The 18,444-nt window shown below is 39.3% G+C and overlaps 1 protein-coding gene across 6 annotated transcripts in view; it reads left to right on the top strand.

Moving 5' to 3' along the window:
- Window positions 1-18,444, top strand: part of espn (espin) — a 60,869-nt gene that overhangs the window by 28,612 nt on the left and 13,813 nt on the right. For 3 of the 6 annotated variants that reach the window (XM_047370336.1, XM_047370320.1, XM_047370355.1), the window contains exons 8-12: window positions 1,636-1,797; window positions 4,562-4,799; window positions 5,495-5,548; window positions 12,357-12,502; window positions 12,642-13,019. In XM_047370336.1, the coding sequence (XP_047226292.1) occupies window positions 1,636-1,797; window positions 4,562-4,799; window positions 5,495-5,548; window positions 12,357-12,502; window positions 12,642-13,019 (978 nt within the window). The remainder of the gene's footprint in view (window positions 1-1,635; window positions 1,798-4,561; window positions 4,800-5,494; window positions 5,549-12,356; window positions 12,503-12,641; window positions 13,020-18,444) is intronic. The other 3 variants (XM_047370329.1, XM_047370363.1, XM_047370347.1) reach the window with 3 other exon arrangements.

Below are 18,444 nucleotides of genomic sequence, written 5' to 3'. Positions count from 1 at the left end.
GTCGGCTCCGCTGAGTTTTGTGAATGTGGCTCGGTCCAGACCAGAAAGCTGCTGTAATAGTGGACTCTTAACATTAAGGTAAACTGTGTTCGCTTTTCCTAGAGTAAAATTAAATTTAGTGAAAGTTTTTGCTCCTGCTACTGCAAAGATATCTCTTTACTGATTTGCATATTTCAGCTATTTTACATTTGAACAATAAATCTATTAGAATTTTTTTTTCTGGTTTAACGGCTTGTATTAAAACATGCTTATACATTTCAACCAATCCAAACCTATGACACAAATTGCAAACTTGTGTTTGACTATATGCAGTTGTGCTCAACAATTTCAAACAAACAGACTGAGCAAACTTGATATTGTTCTCCATGCAGATAAAATGTAAAAAAAACATTCATGCACATGAACAAAAGCTAAATATGACTTCCTGCTGACAGACTGATATGTACAATGAAAGGAAAAGGTATTGGTGTATGCAGAGGAAAATGAGAGAGATTGGTGGGATGAGGGTTGGCAAAACATTTTGTACATTTGCTATTGTTGACCCACTTCCCAGAGGGACGACAATCCATCTGCGGCTCTCCCAGCTCATGTTACCCCTCCAGCTGATGAGTGTTCAGGGACCATCTCTTTGACAGCAGACAGGAGTCAACACAATTAAAGAGGCTTGTAGGAACTCAGAATACAAAAGCATAACGAGGTCAGGGGTCAGCTGTCAATTATTTCTGCTCACATCATTATCAGACGTCCCGACATTCAAGGTACTGGTTTGGGTTTAGCAAAAGAAGAAAAAAAGTCAAATTGTGTGCCAGCATTAGGATGTAAATAAATACAAATCTGATTCTGAGCCATGGATTTGAAAGGCAAAGCAGCTCTTTTGCTTTAAAAGCTTGCATTTCCCTTTTCATGTTAGTGTTCCAAGTAAATTTCTAGAATATATGATGGAAATTATGCTTTTCTGTTGTTTTTGCAACATTACTTCGGTTAAACACTGTGTTGGAGAGTGTGGGAATCAGGAAGTTTTGGTGCATAATGCAAATTATAAAGCTTTTTGCATAAGTGAAATGTATCTATAGACCAACAGGAAATTGAAAATTTTTTATAATGGCATTTGAAAATGAAACATGAAGTTTTCCAATGATGGGTTTCAGTATGTAAAGTCTGTCAGATATATCTCATAGGGTGAAGACTGTGATTGAGAAGATTTGAATGTCATGTTATTAGAACATTCTGCACAATGTCAATGCAGAAAGTGACAGCGCTCAAATGAATAGGGCCGAGTTAGTGATATGCTCAGTCTTTCTTATGCACTTCAATATGAAATCTGGATGTGGCCCAACGGGCTTTTGTTGGTGAAACATACAGTAGATGCCAAGGCTTTACATGGGCTAAATTAGAGCCTTGTTCTGTTATTCAAATAAAGCTGCTTTGGTCACACGAGAGAGCTAATCTTTCAATAAAAGAAAGTAAATAATTTGTACTCTGATGGTCTGCAGCCTTTTTCCTGCCATCCTCCAACACTCACACTCACAAAGAGCACAGACTGATTTTTCATACACCATAAAAAAAAACATCTAAAAAATGCATAGAACACTTTTATTTTAAATATGCATTTTTCTCTTTTTCTTACTTGTGAAGCAGCTGACTCCTGGAGAGAACCACGAGAAATTGCGGCGAGTGGATTCAAACAGGAAGTCAAGGAGCTTCAGCAAACAGCCCAGCACTGGGGACTACTACAAGAGTCTGGGCAACGACACGGCGGAGCCCCGTGGGAGCAAAGGCATGGCGCCCAACGAGGAGGCAAGTCGAGAACATTATCTAAATGGTCTATGTTTCTCAAAACAAATGTATTGTACTGTGTGTTGACATAGCTAAGAGGTCACTTTATTTCTTTGCACTGAAAATGAAAATACGTCTATTGACTATGTTAGACTTCTTTAGTGTTCTGTCACTGTCCAGGGTTTGTGGACATCCTGTGGCTGCCTGAGGTGAGAGTTTTTGGTGTGGTTTAGCTGAGTGAATGTGCATCGGCATAAGGTTACAACACTGACGGCAGCATTTGCCTGAGCGTTACCACCAGTGTGTTATATAAGCTTTTACTGTCTTGACCTTTTGTTTTCCAGTTGATGCAAACCGCCCCCAACCCATCATTTCCATTGCGTCTTGTATCCACCCATCTTTGCAAACTGTCCTCATAGGCAAACTCAGGACAGGCACTGGCACAACAGCACCTACCACGAAGCTTCCTATAAACAGCAAATAATGTCTCATATGAACTTTTTTCCTATGGTTTTATAATTCATTTGAGTACAGGCTTGTTATATTAAAGCTTCATGTAATTATTTTTACTGTATCAGTTCTAATAACAGATTCTATGTCATAGATTATATTATAGAATGGATCGACTATATTAATCTCAGACTGGATAATCTGTAGCAAATATACATATTATGAAAAGTAGAAAAAAACACCGTACAGTAACATACACCTCATACTAAAAAAACTAAAGTACCAAGTATATAGTTGTGATAGTGAATGCATATATATATTAATGTATAACAGAAATTGTTTCATTTTATTTAGTTTTATTTGATATTTATCTGATATTTATCTGCAAAATGCTGTTTTCATTATTATTATTATTATTATCATATAGGTAAGTAAAAAAAGTCAAATTGTCAAAATAAAGAAAATCTAAATAAAATAAAAATAAATCCATAAAAATATCACATATTATAGTATATTTTATTTGATTTGTGATGTGTTTTCTTCTATTTAAATCTGTAGATTAAACCTCCAAAGTAAAACATTTTATGCTGGATACATCTAATACAGGATATAATTTTAGAAATGCTTTTTGGTCGGCGTCCTGTTCTGGTTTTAAATTTTTGTTTTGTAAGAAAATATTCCAGAAAAGGGAGTTTTAATTTTAATGACAGATTCATATTAAAATGCATGTATGGCCATGTGTAATTATAAGTCTCAATTTGCGTTAATCAATAAATATTGAAGCATTTTTTTAATGACAGGTTAAACCACCTGTTTGCTGCCACATAACTTCACACGAATAAGAGAATGAATAGTCTGTTGGTGTCAATGATCAAAATCCCTGGAGAGGTTTTAAACTCCCACGAGTATCAGGAGTGGTGGGTGTTTGGGGTGACACTGATATAATCCACATTGAGCCAATTAGAGCCCCAGAGGAGCCCTTCCCTGTCTCTGAGGACCCCGGCAGATGGAAGGGCTAATCAACGCAAACGGCACGTGGTGCCCTGGCCCATCTGGATGTCGTCCCCCCGCCTCAACTCCCCAGGGATGGTTAGAAAGTGAAGGGGGCAACAATGATGAGCACGCGTCAGAGGGTTGAGATCCTGTCAGATGTCACGGTTCATTAATTTGACTCCAGCTGAGTTGAGGCACGGTTTTGGAGCATGCCGGACGGGTGCAGGACTATCACTTTCAATGACAGATGGTCTATTCACACCATTTTGCACTCAGACCCCCCCTTTGGGATTAGGTTATATTAGCTCTCTTATAAGTGCAAGGGTATTGTGTCTTTTGAGCTGATTTGAGAGTCAGGAAACAAGGAGAGGGAGTACATCTGTCCCTGTCAGCAAACTGTGCAAGAATTTAATGTTTTTACCTCTCTCAGCAGAGGTGCAGGACTTTCATCATGCAAGTTTAAAATATATCAATATTTTTTCACAAGCTAAATGTTATAAAGGAGAAAAAATAATTTCTTATCAAAATAATATTGGAAGTAAGAAAATAACATGCAGTGCCTTGCAAAAATATTTATACCAACTGAACTTTTTCACGTTTAGTTACATTAAAATCACAAACCTTATTTTATGGATTTTATGTGGAAAACAAACTCAAAGTATTGCATAATTGCAAAGTGGAGGGAGTAAGATGCATGGTTTTCATATGTTTTTCAAATAAAAGTCTCAACTTTGTGACTTTTGACTCTGCCTCCTTTACTCTGACATCCTTAAACAAAATTCATTGCAACCAGCTGCCTTCAGAAGTCACCTCATGAGTAGAAGCTCCCTGTGCGTAATTTAATCTCAGTATAAATACAGAGGTTCTGTGAAGGCCTCCAGAGTTTGACCAAGGAAGACCAAGGAACACAGCAGATGTCTAAAGCAGTGTTAGAATATAAAACAACATCCCAAGCTGTGAACATCATCACTTGAGCACTGCTCAGTCTATCCTTTGAAAATATTAAATACAAATACACTGTACACCTTTCCGATTTTTTTAAATACCTAAAAAACATGTTTTGTGTTCCTTCTATTACACAATAAGGACCACTTTGTGTTGTTTTGTCATATACAATCCCAATAAAATACATTAAACTTTGTAGCTGTACCATGAGAAAATGTGAAAAGGTCCATGGTTACTTCTACAAGGTGCTCTAAGAAACAATGATTATTGAAGGGTCTTCATGTTATCATCGACCAGTGACAGAGCAACAGTGGATCAACTCTGGAAACGTGATGACATTAAGTGAGGATGTATCATGTCATGGACATTCTCTACAATTTCCTTCTTTTTCCTTCAGGGTTCGGTGTTATTGGAGGAGCCTACTGAGAGTCCTGCCACCACCTCTGAAAATGGAACCGCAGAGGAATCTGTGCCGCCTCCACCTCCACCTCCACCACCTCCTCTTCCTCCCAGCAATCCAATGCCAACACCCCCTCCTCCTCCTCCGCTACCCACCGCGGCACAAAGCACCCAGAATAATGGCAGCACCACCCCCAGCTCCAACGACAAGAGGCGCCCATCTTCCTCATCAGGCAGTAAGTGCCTCCAATTCTAGTTTTTCTTCTTCCTAAAGTCTTCGTCCTTACTGTAATATTAGTTACAAAATCTTTTTGTTTGCGTACTTTGCTGTCTAGGAATAACACAGTAAGAGTGTGTGGCAGTAACAGCCACCAAGTTATCACCCCAGGTGAAGATGAGTGGCGTTCAAGCCCAACCTTCTAAGTAACAGATTATAAATGAATGATGCTGGGATCCCGTTACCCTGAGATCTGGTTTAGTGTACAGCTATTTCCTTAAGTGGCGCTCTGCCCTACTTCACTCCATCTCACAAAACCCACGCTACTCTGCTTGTAGGAAATGCTAGGAATTGGAAGTCAAATTTATTGTCAGCCAGCCTGCGTTATGGCTGATGACCAGTCCTCAGTGGCTGTTGAAGTAATATGTGGTGGAAATGCAGGCACAAAAGTAAAGGCTAAATGAAGAAAATGACTCAGTCAAATGGGACAAGTAAATCATCCATAAATTAGGAGTAAGGTGAAGACTGACAAGATAAACAATTCCCTTACAAAAATAAATAAATCAAGCTATTGTTTAATTGTCAGAATGCTTTTACCTCCTAAATCTTTCTCTTTCGTTATATCTTTCCACTTTCACCTGTTTTCTCTGTACGTCTTTTTCTTTTCTTCCCCTCTCACATTGCCTGACGTGGTTTTTCCTCGCTGCTCTCAAGGCGGGAATATATCTACCTCTTACCCAGAGGGAGGGCTGCTTAGACAGATGAAGAGTAAGTACAGACTGAGACCTTTAACCTCTTAGAGAGGCTAGACGTGAGGATCTACATAGCCCCTTATATTCAGATTAAGAAATTTAACTTAGACTTTAGTTTTCCTGTACATACAGCCATGTGAAAAAAAAATTTGAAATTGTTTTTTTGGAAAAAATGTTTTAATTGTATTTAAACCACTAAAACCTGTTTTACTCATTAAACAAAATATATTAACAGAAATGTGATTTCTGGGTGAGGGAGTAGTTATGACACCCTATCCTCTAACAGCTAGTGTTACCCTCTTAAGCTAAAATTACTTCAGTAAGATGTTTCTACAAGTCTCTGACATGGTCTGAGGAAGGTTTTCCCCACTTCTCACTTTCAGCTGTGAGATGTTTGAGAGGTTTCCAGCATGTTGAGGTCTCCTCAAAACATCTCAATAAAATCAGGATCTGGGCTTTGACTCGATCCAGGACTTTCCTTTTATTAATGCTCAGCTAATACGTTGCGGATTTAGTCATGGTAGATTCTATGATGGTGAGCTGACCAGGTGCTGCTGCAGCAAAGCATCCACAAACCATGCCTTCTCCTCCATGCTTCACAGTTTCTCTGAGGTTGTTTTCCTGGAGTATAGTATTTGATTTAGATCAAACATGTTCTCTGTTCTGGTGCACAAATAATTCAATTTACTCATCTGTCTAAAGAACACTACTTATTGTTTTTTGCATTGCTTGATTTATTCAGTGTTTGCATTGATGTTAAACATCCAGTGTTCAATATGTTAGAAAAACATACAGGTCCTTCTCAAAATATTAGCATATTGTGATAAAGTTCATTATTTTCCATAATGTAATAATGAAAATTTAACATTCATATATTTTAGATTCATTGCACACTAACTGAAATATTTCAGGTCTTTTATTGACTTAATACGGATGATTTTGGCATACAGCTCATGAAAACCTAAAATTCCTATCTCACAAAATTAGCATATCATTAAAAGGGTCTCTAAACGAGCTATGAACCTAATCATCTGAATCAACGAGTTAACTCTAAACACCTGCAAAAGATTCCTGAGGCCTTTAAAACTCCCAGCCTGGTTCATCACTCAAAACCCCAATCATGGGTAAGACTGCCGACCTGACTGCTGTCCAGAAGGCCACTATTGACACCCTCAAGCAAGAGGGTAAGACAAAGAAATGAATTTCTGAACGAATAGGCTGTTCCCAGAGTGCTGTATCAAGGCACCTCAGTGGGAAGTCTGTGGGAAGGAAAAAGTGTGGCAGAAAACGCTGCACAACGAGAAGAGGTGACCGGACCCTGAGGAAGATTGTGGAGAAGGGCCGATTCCAGACCTTGGGGGACCTGCAGAAGCAGTGGACTGAATCTGGAGTAGAAACATCCAGAGCCACCGTGCACAGGCGTGTGCAGGAAATGGGCTACAGGTGCCGCATTCCCCAGGTCAAGCCACTTTTGAACCAGAAACAGCGGCAGAAGCGCCTGACCTGGGCTACAGAGAAGCAGCACTGGACTGTTGCTCAGTGGTCCAAAGTACTTTTTTCGGATGAAAGCAAATTCTGCATGTCATTCGGAAATCAAGGTGCCAGAGTCTGGAGGAAGACTGGGGAGAAGGAAATGCCAAAATGCCAGAAGTCCAGTGTCAAGTACCCACAGTCAGTGATGGTCTGGGCCGCCGTGTCAGCTGCTGGTGTTGGTCCACTGTGTTTTATCAAGGGCAGGGTCAATGCAGCTAGCTATCAGGAGATTTTGGAGCACTTCATGCTTCCATCTGCTGAAAAGCTTTATGGAGATGAAGATTTCATTTTTTAGCACGACCTGGCACCTGCTCACAGTGCCAAAACCACTGGTAAATGGTTTACTGACCATGGTATCACTGTGCTCAATTGGCCTGCCAACTCTCCTGACCTGAACCCCATAGAGAATCTGTGGGATATTGTGAAGAGAACGTTGAGAGACTCAAGACCCAACACTCTGGATGAGCTAAAGGCCGCTATCGAAGCATCCTGGGCCTCCATAAGACCTCAGCAGTGCCACAGGCTGATTGCCTCCATGCCACGCCGCATTGAAGCAGTAATTTCTGCCAAAGGATTCCCGACCAAGTATTGAGTGCATAACTGTACATGATTATTTGAAGGTTGACGTTTTTTGTATTAAAAACACTTTTCTTTTATTGGTCGGATGAAATATGCTAATTTTGTGAGATAGGAATTTTGGGTTTTCATGAGCTGTATGCCACAATCATCTGTATTAAGACAATAAAAGACTTGAAATATTTCAGTTAGTGTGCAATGAATCTAAAATATATGAATGTTAAATTTTCATCATTACATTATGGAAAACAATTAACTTTATCACAATATGCTAATATTTTGAGAAGGACCTGTACAGGCTGACGTAGAGTGTCCTAATTGTTTTCACATGACTGTATTTTTTTACTCCTTTAATCTTTTTTAATAAAAACAGATCCAACGTTCTTCTGTCTGGTCTGCTTTGGCTCTTTCTGTTATCTAATGAACCAAAACCCCATAAAGCTTATTAATACCTGTAAATATTTGTCTGGTTTTATTGTCATAAAATATAGTTCTGCTTGAACAGCAAAAGTTCAAAATCGCTTTACAGCTCAACTGCTGAGCTAGCTAGCTAGCAAGGTGGTTTTTCATGCCCTTTTATTCTGTAGTTCTTAACCGCAGGAAAGAGAGGGTCACTTTTTACACTCTGGGTGCTGTAAGGGGAAAGTGTGGTCTGAGGAAATGAAGGATTTGTTCCCAGCCGTAGATCAGGCAGTAAAATGCAATGTGGAGGCCATAAAAATAAAGAGCCTTGAAAAGATATGCTGTGTGCTGCTGCTCATTAACAGAGTAGCAGCACATATTGAATTAGAGTCGTCATTACCGTATCGATCTGTTTCATATTGTAATTACAAAGGACTGCTTGGATGCATTACTTGGTAGCATATTATAGTTAATGTGTCATGCATTCTAATTCTTCTTGCCAAATATGTATTTTACCAGTTTCAGTAGAGATGCACCAATCCAGCTTTTGCTGGCCAATACTGATTTCCAGTTTTCTTTGAGGTCTGACCTGCCAGTTCCCTTTTTTTCAGTGGACTATAACTCATAAAATCTGAAAAATATGCTCTGGGTTTTCTGCTGCAGGTAGTAGTTTTGAATCCAATAGAAAATGGAGGAGTTACAGGATTCTATTTATCTAATGTCCTACTTCCCAGTAGGAAATTTCAACTGGAACAACCAGCAAAGACAGAATTAGAAGTTGGAAAGTCGGAGCAACAGGAATATACCCGACATCCGTATTCCGCATTGAAGATGGATGTTACTCGCTCTAACTGTGTGTATTTTTATGTAATATGTAGTCAGTCATACACATACTACTTTTCAGTGTTTATAAGACGTGATGTTTCAACAGTGTTTGTGTGCATGGAATGCCGCATAGAACAGTGTTTATTGTCATTGATATTGTTGTAAGGCTGCTGGTACAGTTGCTAGCAATACAAACAAAAACAAGCAGGAAACTGGAACGCTATAACTCTCAGACGATGGAAACTCTGACTTCCCAGTTCCAACTTACGAGGTTAATGCACCATTACTTATAGTACCACTTTTTGCTGCAATTACAGCTTGAAGCCTTTTGAGGCATGTCTCTGTCAAGTTTTATATCTAGCCATGTATTTTCACTTGGATTTAGGTCTGGACTTTAACTAGGCCATTTTAACTATTATGCTTTGATCTATCGTAGCACATTCTGTATGTTTATGATTGGTATCCTCCTGAAAGGGGAACCTCCACTGTCTTTTTCGGCATTGCCCTTTATTTAGCCCCATCCATACTCCCATCAACTCTGACCAGCCACCCGCTCCTTGTTGAAGAAAGTCATCCCCACAGCATGATGCTGCCACCACCACAGGAAAACTGGCGCGCTGGTGGCTAACAGGCTCTTAGGCTATGTTCACACGGCAGGCAAATGCATCTCAAATCCAAATTCTTTTGGCCATATGTGACACATATCCAACTTTTTCATGGCAGTTTGAACCGCCCAATTCAGATTTTTTTTGGAGGTGAAAAAATCCAAATTTAGTACCACACATGGAAGTGCCACTTCATGAAAATGCCACTTCCATGTGTGATTGTCATCAGACTTTCACTCTCTACAATTAAATAGTAGTATGAACACCCTGGCAAAAAGATCGTATTTCAGCAAAAATCTAAATTGAGCATCAAGGCTTGCTGTGTGAATGTAGCCTTAGTGTGCCTGTGTTAGCTTATTAATTCCTGGCCTGCTTTCCAGTCCGTAAACACGGTTTTGCAGTGCTAGTTTTTCTCCACACATTGTATTATGCACGTTTGAAGAATTTTATTCGAAGATATTAGAGAGAAGGAGCTAAAGACCATAACATACAACAGTTTTCAAATTTTCGGGGGTAAAATGGTTGAAAACCTCCCTTTTCCTTCCTCTTTACAACATGTACTACTTTGTGTTGGTCTGTCACTTAAATGTGAAAAGGTTCAATAGCTATGAAAACTTTTGCAAGGCTCTGTATAAATTCAGATCAGTTATTTCTTTAAACCATAATATTTTTGACAGGCAGAAATCAGAGCGAGCATGAAACTTATAATCATGAACATGCAAAGCAAACCATGTGTGAGGTTTGAGAGGATAGGACTGGCAGAAAGTGGACTGACAAGCCGACGATGTGACGGCCTCTCTGTGTACGTGTGTTTGCGTGTTAATTCCCAGCCAGCTTTCCAGTGGCTTGCTGTCACTTCCAGTTACTGGTGATTCCTTTAGATTTCCCCCAACTGTGATGATGGGTCTTTAATAGAAAGCTGTTCTCTCCTCCTCCATGGGAGAAAGGGAGCGCGGGTGAGCATGAGGAGGGGTGGCACGCTAGCAAGTCTTTGTGTCCATCTAGACCATTGTGGTCGCCTCGACAGGGAACACTTTTACGAAGGGACTTTTGGTTTTTTTATCTGCTCTGCAAATAGAAGCTGAGTAAACAATGAGGAATTGAGGACATTTGCTACATTGAAGGCTAACGTTCTCTAAAACAGGTGAGGCTGTTGTTGGCTCTTTGGATTCTGATAAGAATACATTAATACTGAATTAAAAGCTGTTTCAAGGCTTGAATGAATGGTAGTATAATAAACTAGATATTAATAAAGGATAGTATAATAATTAACCTTTAAAAATGTTTAAGGACAATATTTATTTAATACCAATACTTTTGAAATGTAAACATTTATAGGAAAAAAACAAAAAACATCTATCTTTATTTAAAAGTATTTATTTTACCATTTTTTGACTTTCTTTGAGTTTCCATTGTTTGCTCTTAGAAGCAGCTGAAGCTTTGCTCAATTTATTTTTTTCTGACCACAAACAGATTAACATCAATGAAAGATGAATCCAAGGTTTTTTTATGTTAAGGGAATTGATATTTTATTTCACAAACCTTTTTTTCTAATTTCTGCTATCATAGAGTGCTGAAGATATGTTTTCCTCTGATTTAAGCTAGAAACGCACCAATCAGAGATTAGTGGCCGTTTTCCCAAATCAGGTTTTAGTAGAGCTTTGACCTGCCAATACCAATTTTAGCCAATTCTGAGTCTACAGCAACTAAAACATTTATTTCTATATTTTCTGCATGAGGTTTTATTATTTATATTGTGGAGAGATAGCTCTGTGAGAGACGAATCCTTGTAAAACAGGGTTTGGCCAGTTTCAGAAAGACAAACAAAATGATTTGATGTTGAAATTTTAAGCAATGTATTGCAGCGATTAGCACAGTTGTGTTTATTCCCTAGAGAATGTAGATTGTTACCTTAACTTTGAGATTTCCAAAAGCCAGCCAACATTTTTCTAGCATGTTCATAGGAGACAGAGATCTAAAGACTAAATGAATAAAGTAGATACATTTTTTTATCCATTTGTTCAATCTAATCTCCTAAAGTTGCCTCCAGGTCAATTAACGCTCTTTCTTACTTTGGATCCACCTACTTCAATATAATAGAAGGCTTCTTTTCAAACCCAAGAAAATTTAGAAGCAAAATTTGCTCAATTTCTGTGTTGTAGCCGTCTAATTAAAAGCCAACATGACTGCGTTGAAAAGAGATTTTGTTTTATGTTTCCAACCAACCGGTCACCGATTGTGTCGGTCAAGCGGATAATGGTCACTAGTCCATTTGCTGAAGCATTTCTAATTGAACCAGTGCTGCAGCCCTTTGTTTGAATAGGTTGTCTTAAAAGATCCATTAGTTTCTTTTTCTTTTCCATTGTACTTAAAGCAGGAGGTGATAAAAGAGATAAATTTCTTTGCAAAAAATTGCACTGAAGATGCAAAACATTTGAGAAACTGCTGCTCCTTAACCGAATAAAATAATTATTTGATATCCTTCTTAAAATTCTTCTAAAAGTCCTTTTTAATCTAAATGCCTTGTATTAAATACGGAAAATTGCGTATTTAATATGTGTCTTGTTTCTATCCCTTCAGTGCTCCTATTTTTTACAAAGTAGAAAGTTTTAGCCATGTGTTGTATGCTATGGTCATCTTTTAATCCAGGCTTGGTCCAGGAAAACCTCAGTAAACTAATATGCATGTCCAGCTTATCCATGACGACCCGAATGACCTCCCATTATTGTTCAACAGGCTCTGGTTCAGCATTGTCTCCTGCCTGATTGAATAAAATATTTAAACACTGAAACGCCACCCAATGTCTCTTCTTCTCTGTAGTGGATCTCTCTCATCCATCTTTCTACATGCTTTCACTCGTCCACTTTTTCCTTTTGTCTGCAGGCACAAAATCTTTCAACATGATGTCCCCCACCGGAGACAACTCAGAGCTTCTGGCAGAGATCAAAGCAGGAAAGAGCCTTAAGCCCACGCCTCAAAGTAAAGGCTACACCACTGTGTTTTCCAACACAGGGCCAACAGACAACAATGTAGGTCCAAAGTTTTCTGCTATTTTTAAAATCATTTCTAAAACTGTGGACGATACAAAAACGCAGGCTCCAACAGTTCAGTCACAGATTTTGACATTACTTGGGATGACCGTGATGTGTGTCTTTTATCTCCCTTAAGGGAACCACCACACCTCCAGAGACCCAATCATCTCCACCAGCCGCCAAACCACCCTCTCCTCCACAATCAAGAGCTTCTGTTACCTCTCCACCCATCACCCCAAGCCCCAGCCCCAGCCCTAGCCCCAGTCCTACTGGTTCCAGGGCCATGTCAGGCTCTGCAAACTATGAGCAGCTGTCCTCCAACTCCGTGGTCAATGGGAACGACGGATCTGGTTCAATGCAGCAGGAGTCAGAAAGGAAGACAAGCCTTGCCGACATTGAGGCGCTGGTGCCCACTCTTGATGAGCAGGGGAAAGCCATCCCCGAGTGGAAAAGACAGGTGATGGTGAGAAAGCTTCAGGTCAAGATGCAGGAGGAGGAAGAGCACAAACGCAAGGTAGGTATTGTGCTGTGATGCTGTGCTGGTAAACAACTGCTGTGTTGTGTTTTGGCTATCCCATTTGTGGTCTATTAAATTAGAAATATGCAAAAAAAACGTTATTGTGTTTGGCCTTTTTATAACAATTTTACGTCACAAAAGGGATGGTCAGTCCTTTGATCTGGGTGTTTAATGTTTGAAAGTTTCATTAATAAATTTTTTGTTTGTGCATGACAGAAACTCATAATTGAAGGAATCAAGACAAAGAAATGTCTACTCTTCTTTCTTAACATCAAAGAAAGGTTTTTGTCCTATGCCAGAGATTTCAAACTCTGCGCCTATGTCCTGCAGCTTTTAGATGTGTTTGTGGTTCAAAAGCCTGAATCAAATAATTGGTCATTAGTAGGACTTAGCAGGAGTTTACTGCATGCTAAGGAGGCAGTTGCTCATTTCATTTAGTTGTGTTGGACCAGAGATGCACCCAAAAGGACACAAACCCTCAAGGACTGGAAGTCCTTGAGGATTAAAACCTTTTAAACCAGTTTTCAATTTTAATTATCTTTTCAAACATCTTCTTTCAGCAGATAATAGCATTTATGGCTTTGTGTTCAATAGCTTTGACTTGTGTTACTGTTATGTATCATAAGACAAGGTAATGATCAAAGAAAAAAATATTTAAAAAAAAGACTATACCCCAAATTAATTATTTCTAAGTAATTGATCATTTATTGCAACCAAAGGTTGACAGCTTTGCCTCTTACAGCAGCAGCAGAAAGAAATTTCTCTTAAATGTCACTCGGTGATGCATGCATCAGAGGTTTAATTTGTGGGAATTCACCAATATTTCATACTACAGGTTTTAATGTCTTCAAACTTTGGAAAATTCAATTGTCAACTTGTAAACCACAACTGAAAATAAGAAAGGTTAAAGCCCTAATACTTGTGCTTAACAGTTAGTGTTTTTGGTTTCTGCATGAGTCTTTTTTTTTTTTGTTATTGAAAGATGTTGAGATATTTTGAAGTGAAGTGAATTGAAAACTTGGCTACAACCACCATCACTGCATCAAGACACTTGACCAAACAATGCACAGTGTGAGCTGGTGTTTGGTGATGGAGTTCTGTGGCTTCAAGTCCTTACATGCAGATTCAGTGGTGTGATGCTGGGCCCATTCACACTACAGGTCAATCAATGTTAATGTCATCCAAAAAGCATGAAGGAGCATTTTGACAATTGTAAAATACCACTCAATTGTAAAAAGGAGCTCAGCGACTATTTAAATGTTGAAGAATGTTGCCTCTTGTTTTTGCTTTTATGTATTTTATTCCATGGGTTTTGTTAGAATGGCCTTCCACATTTATTGTCATCCCTGGTAAAAATGTGTGAAATGTCTTCAGATAAATAATTTTTATATTGTAGCAGCATAATCTAATTTTTGTTTTTAGTTAATATAATTGAATAATGGAGCAAAAAATTCTATATAAGAACAAAATGTTTTTTACCAGATCACCGATGCTACAAAAAAACTCTTCCTAACCTATACTTCACCTTTTTCTGTTTAATTATGATTAGATGTGGCAATGAACATTTAACTTGAATTTATTTACATGGGAAATAAATATGAATATACATATGAATCAATTCCTTTTATTCTTCAAAATGGTAAAGACAAGAGAATGTGCCATTTAAGTAAGGCAGGAAATTTGTTAATTGGTTATATGAAAAATAGCTATGCACCTTAACGTCACCCATTCAGCAGTCAGAGCAAAAATGTAACAGTTTTAAACTGTTTAAAACAACAACTATCATAAACAAGGTTGGATGACGACCGATATTTTTGTTGCTATGGGAGGTATAAAAACCCTGCAAAGCTCACCATTAAAGATTTACATGTCTGCAACGGAAACAAAAGTGGAAGTTATTTTAAGGCTTTGTTAACATCTTTTCCAGGGGTGACAATGATAGAAGTTATGGAGTGGCTTAAATATTTTTCCTTAGATAACAACCAGTATTGGCAATTTTAACTTTATTGCATTGTCCACACACCTAATGTGGTCTTCTCTGTTGCTGGGAGGACTGAAATATCTGTTGTACCTGCGGCAGAACCCAAATAGGGTTTAACGGTGTTAGAATAATAATTCATATTGGTGCAAAACGATCCAGAGAAGAGCTATAAAGATGTTGCAACTCTAAAGTTGATAATGAATTTGTACACATAAAGTCGGTTTAGCATTTAATTTAGCTAGTTCTTTCTAAAGGAACAAAGGTTTCTCTGTTTGTTTGATTCTAAATTACAGCACAGAGTTTATTGCCTGTAATGAGGCTGTGCCATTGCACCACTAAATCCATGTAAATCATGTGTGTTAGAATGGATTTGCACTGAAGCGTGTTAAAAACAAGAAAAATCTTGCTGAAGGAATCCTTCCTTCCTTCCTTTTTTTTTCTTGTCCTGTTGGTCTCCTTTGACCTCTGATTTAGTTTGCGTCAAGTGGACACTACCAACCTCAGGAATGGCACTACTCCCACGTGCACAATGCCATTTTAGGGCCGTTTGGGGAACTGATGACCGAAGCAGACCTAAATCGAATTGAGAAACAAATTGAGAACCTGCAGGTAATGCATAAGATGTCAGAAGTTGAGAAAGAACTGGAGGAACTGGAGCGAGAGCTTCACCAGCTACTGCCTGTCTCTGCTGCTCTGAATCAGGAGTATTTCTCAGTCAATCCAAAGCAAGTGCATGGTCAAGCTGAGGATCTCCCAGCCTGGTGCAGCAAAATCTCCACCCTTCTCAAGAGTATGGCAGTTCTTCTCGCCACCTTGGGAGGCAAGGAGCTGGACGTCTTAGATCTTATATTTTTTGAAAATTCTCAAGAAGCAAAGAGTACTAACACAGGCCAGTGTCAAACATCTGTTGGCAATGGAACTATTGGGCGATCCCGGTCCTTCTCAACAAGAGAAGATGTGGAAATGGAGATAAAGCAGTGTGGAGTTTCTGTGAAGAACTTGAAGGCTAATTATGAACTACAAAATCAGGCACAGTCTTCAAACAACCAAGTTAATAGGATTTACAAACGCAAAATGTCCCTCCCATTGGTCAGTGAGTCCAGTTATAGTATGGAGCCATCCTGCAATAGTTATGTTCCTTCCTCCTCACCTACAGCTCCTGACTGTAGAAGCAATGGTCATTTGCCTTCAGTAGAAGAAGACGTACAACTTGTTGAAGAACCAGTTCTTACTAAAACCTATGTTTCTCCGTTGTATGTCTCTTCTGAGGCAATGGCTCCAACAAACTGCAAAGAGTCCAGCCAGGTTCTTTCTTCAGGTCCTGTTTTAACTAATGATCACCTAACACGAAGCTTGGAGGTGCAGACGGATCTAAGCTATGTCCAAGAGTGCGTCGAAATGAGGAAAGAGAGAATCGTCCTTCTGTTCCTCGAACACTGGAGGAAGTACACCATCTCAGAATCTTATCGGACTAAATACACAGGCAGGAGAGGGCACTACTTGGATGTGGGCTGTGAGGACTATAGTCAGTTCAATGCACAAATGGATGATGACATGCACAGTGAAGACGATAAACTGATCATGTTTATGAAGTCAAAGCAAGTAGTTGGCAATCTGATTGGCCACTGGAGATCAATTATGAGCCAAGTGCCTTCGGGTCAGATCCGGAGGCTGAGTCGTGCCCAAATAATCTACTGGCCGGAGCACTTCTTGCCACACATTAATGGGTCCCCTGTGAGCTATGAGAGTTTAACTCTTGACCTTTTCATGCTTGGATACTTCCAGTTGCTAGAAATGAACATGTCTCGCAGTGAGCGGAAATTCCGCCACCTCTTGTGCTATGAGATGTTTGACCGTCTTGGCAGTCATAAATGGGAAGTTATAAGACAATTTCATAAGGAAGTGATGGTGGATATCGAGACTGGGAAACGAGACTGGGCGGACGGCTTCGAGGACATAAAACTCCAGCATTTTGGTGATTTGGATGATGCGGGAAGTGTGATGACGGCATCCCTAAATTCGGTATCTCCTGATATGTCTGCTCTGCAGGAATCACTTCCTCCCCCACCTTCCCATCCTCCCCCTCCTCCACCTACCCATCCTGCACCTCCATCTACAAATGCACAGACTACACCATCTGCAGCAACAGCACAATCTTCTCCACCAGCCTCCCAATTAGATGTTCCTCCATCACTATCACCTACTGCTGCCCAGAACGGCGTCTCTGACAACAGTACCTCATTAAAAGTCACTGCTCAAGAGGCTGTGACAACCAGTGAGCAGATGCCATCAAATGAGACTGAGATCATATCAGAGGGGGACCTGAAAGCTGAAAGTGCAAAAGAAAAGGAGACGAAACAGAACTCCACAGACACCTCTGGACCAGATCCAAAGAAAGATCTTCCACCTGTTAAAGTTAGGTTCACAGAAGAACCTCATGTTGATCAAGCTTCACCTGGAGATAGAGCTTCTGAGGATGCAATTAAAGTTATTTATGAGCTCAAAGAGTTCAGCAATGAGGAAATCGTCAGATACATTGATCGGAGCTTTGCTTTTTGGAAGGAAAAGGAAGCAGAGCTTTTTGATATCTAACAGCAGTGTCCACCACCAAAGACGGTTCTGGATCTGAGAGGTTAATCTGCACAGTGCAACATACCGAAAAAGGAAACTAATCGGGTGCTGTAGCATTTAGGCCATGTCACCTAGGGGATTAAACTGCAGCAAAGAACCTTCATTTGGTTGTACTGGCATTCCCAATTCCATATGCTTGGATGGAGAGAAAGAACACATAATGTTGACATTTTAGTTAAAGTGAGAACCTTTAAATGAAGAGCTTTAAATGAAGCCATGATCCAAAATGATCTTTTAAAGACAAAAATCGCCATTTTAAAAAATGTGATCTGTTAATTGATTGTTGTGAACATTTATGTTGAAGTAGCCTCATTGTTGTACTTTTATTAGACTTGACAAAAAATTTTGAACCATGTTTTGACCCTTTAATGAAACCTCTTTTCTCATCCTTTCTAATAATTTAACTGCTAACCTTCAGTTTACTTCTGTACCCTATTTTACCTTTCCATGTACACACCTTCACTTTTTGCTTTTAGTTTTCCCTGATTATGTAACTCCATTCGTGACACCATGACGCCAGTGGCTGATTGGCTGACTGGTGACAGGCACTGTCCAATCATGGAAGTTCAGTAGGAATCCAGAGATTACAAATAAGAGAGGAAAAGCTCTGCCATGCTCTATTTTTTAAAGAAATCCTTTACAACATTCAGTTAATCAGGCACAATCATGTCACAGTCATTTGTCTCTAGCATGAATAAAGAAAAACATAGACTGTTAAACATAGAAAGAATGACACTCATTGAACCTATAAGGGTGCATATTAGCTCTCCTTATTTTGCTAAAAAAGATAACAGAAGAGCGAACAGCACA

Source organism: Girardinichthys multiradiatus, chromosome 1 (genome assembly GCF_021462225.1).
Source record: "Girardinichthys multiradiatus isolate DD_20200921_A chromosome 1, DD_fGirMul_XY1, whole genome shotgun sequence".
NCBI lineage: Eukaryota > Metazoa > Chordata > Actinopteri > Cyprinodontiformes > Goodeidae > Girardinichthys > Girardinichthys multiradiatus.
The sequence above is the reverse complement of the archived record's forward strand: the minus strand, read 5'-3'. Positions and strand labels throughout refer to the sequence as shown.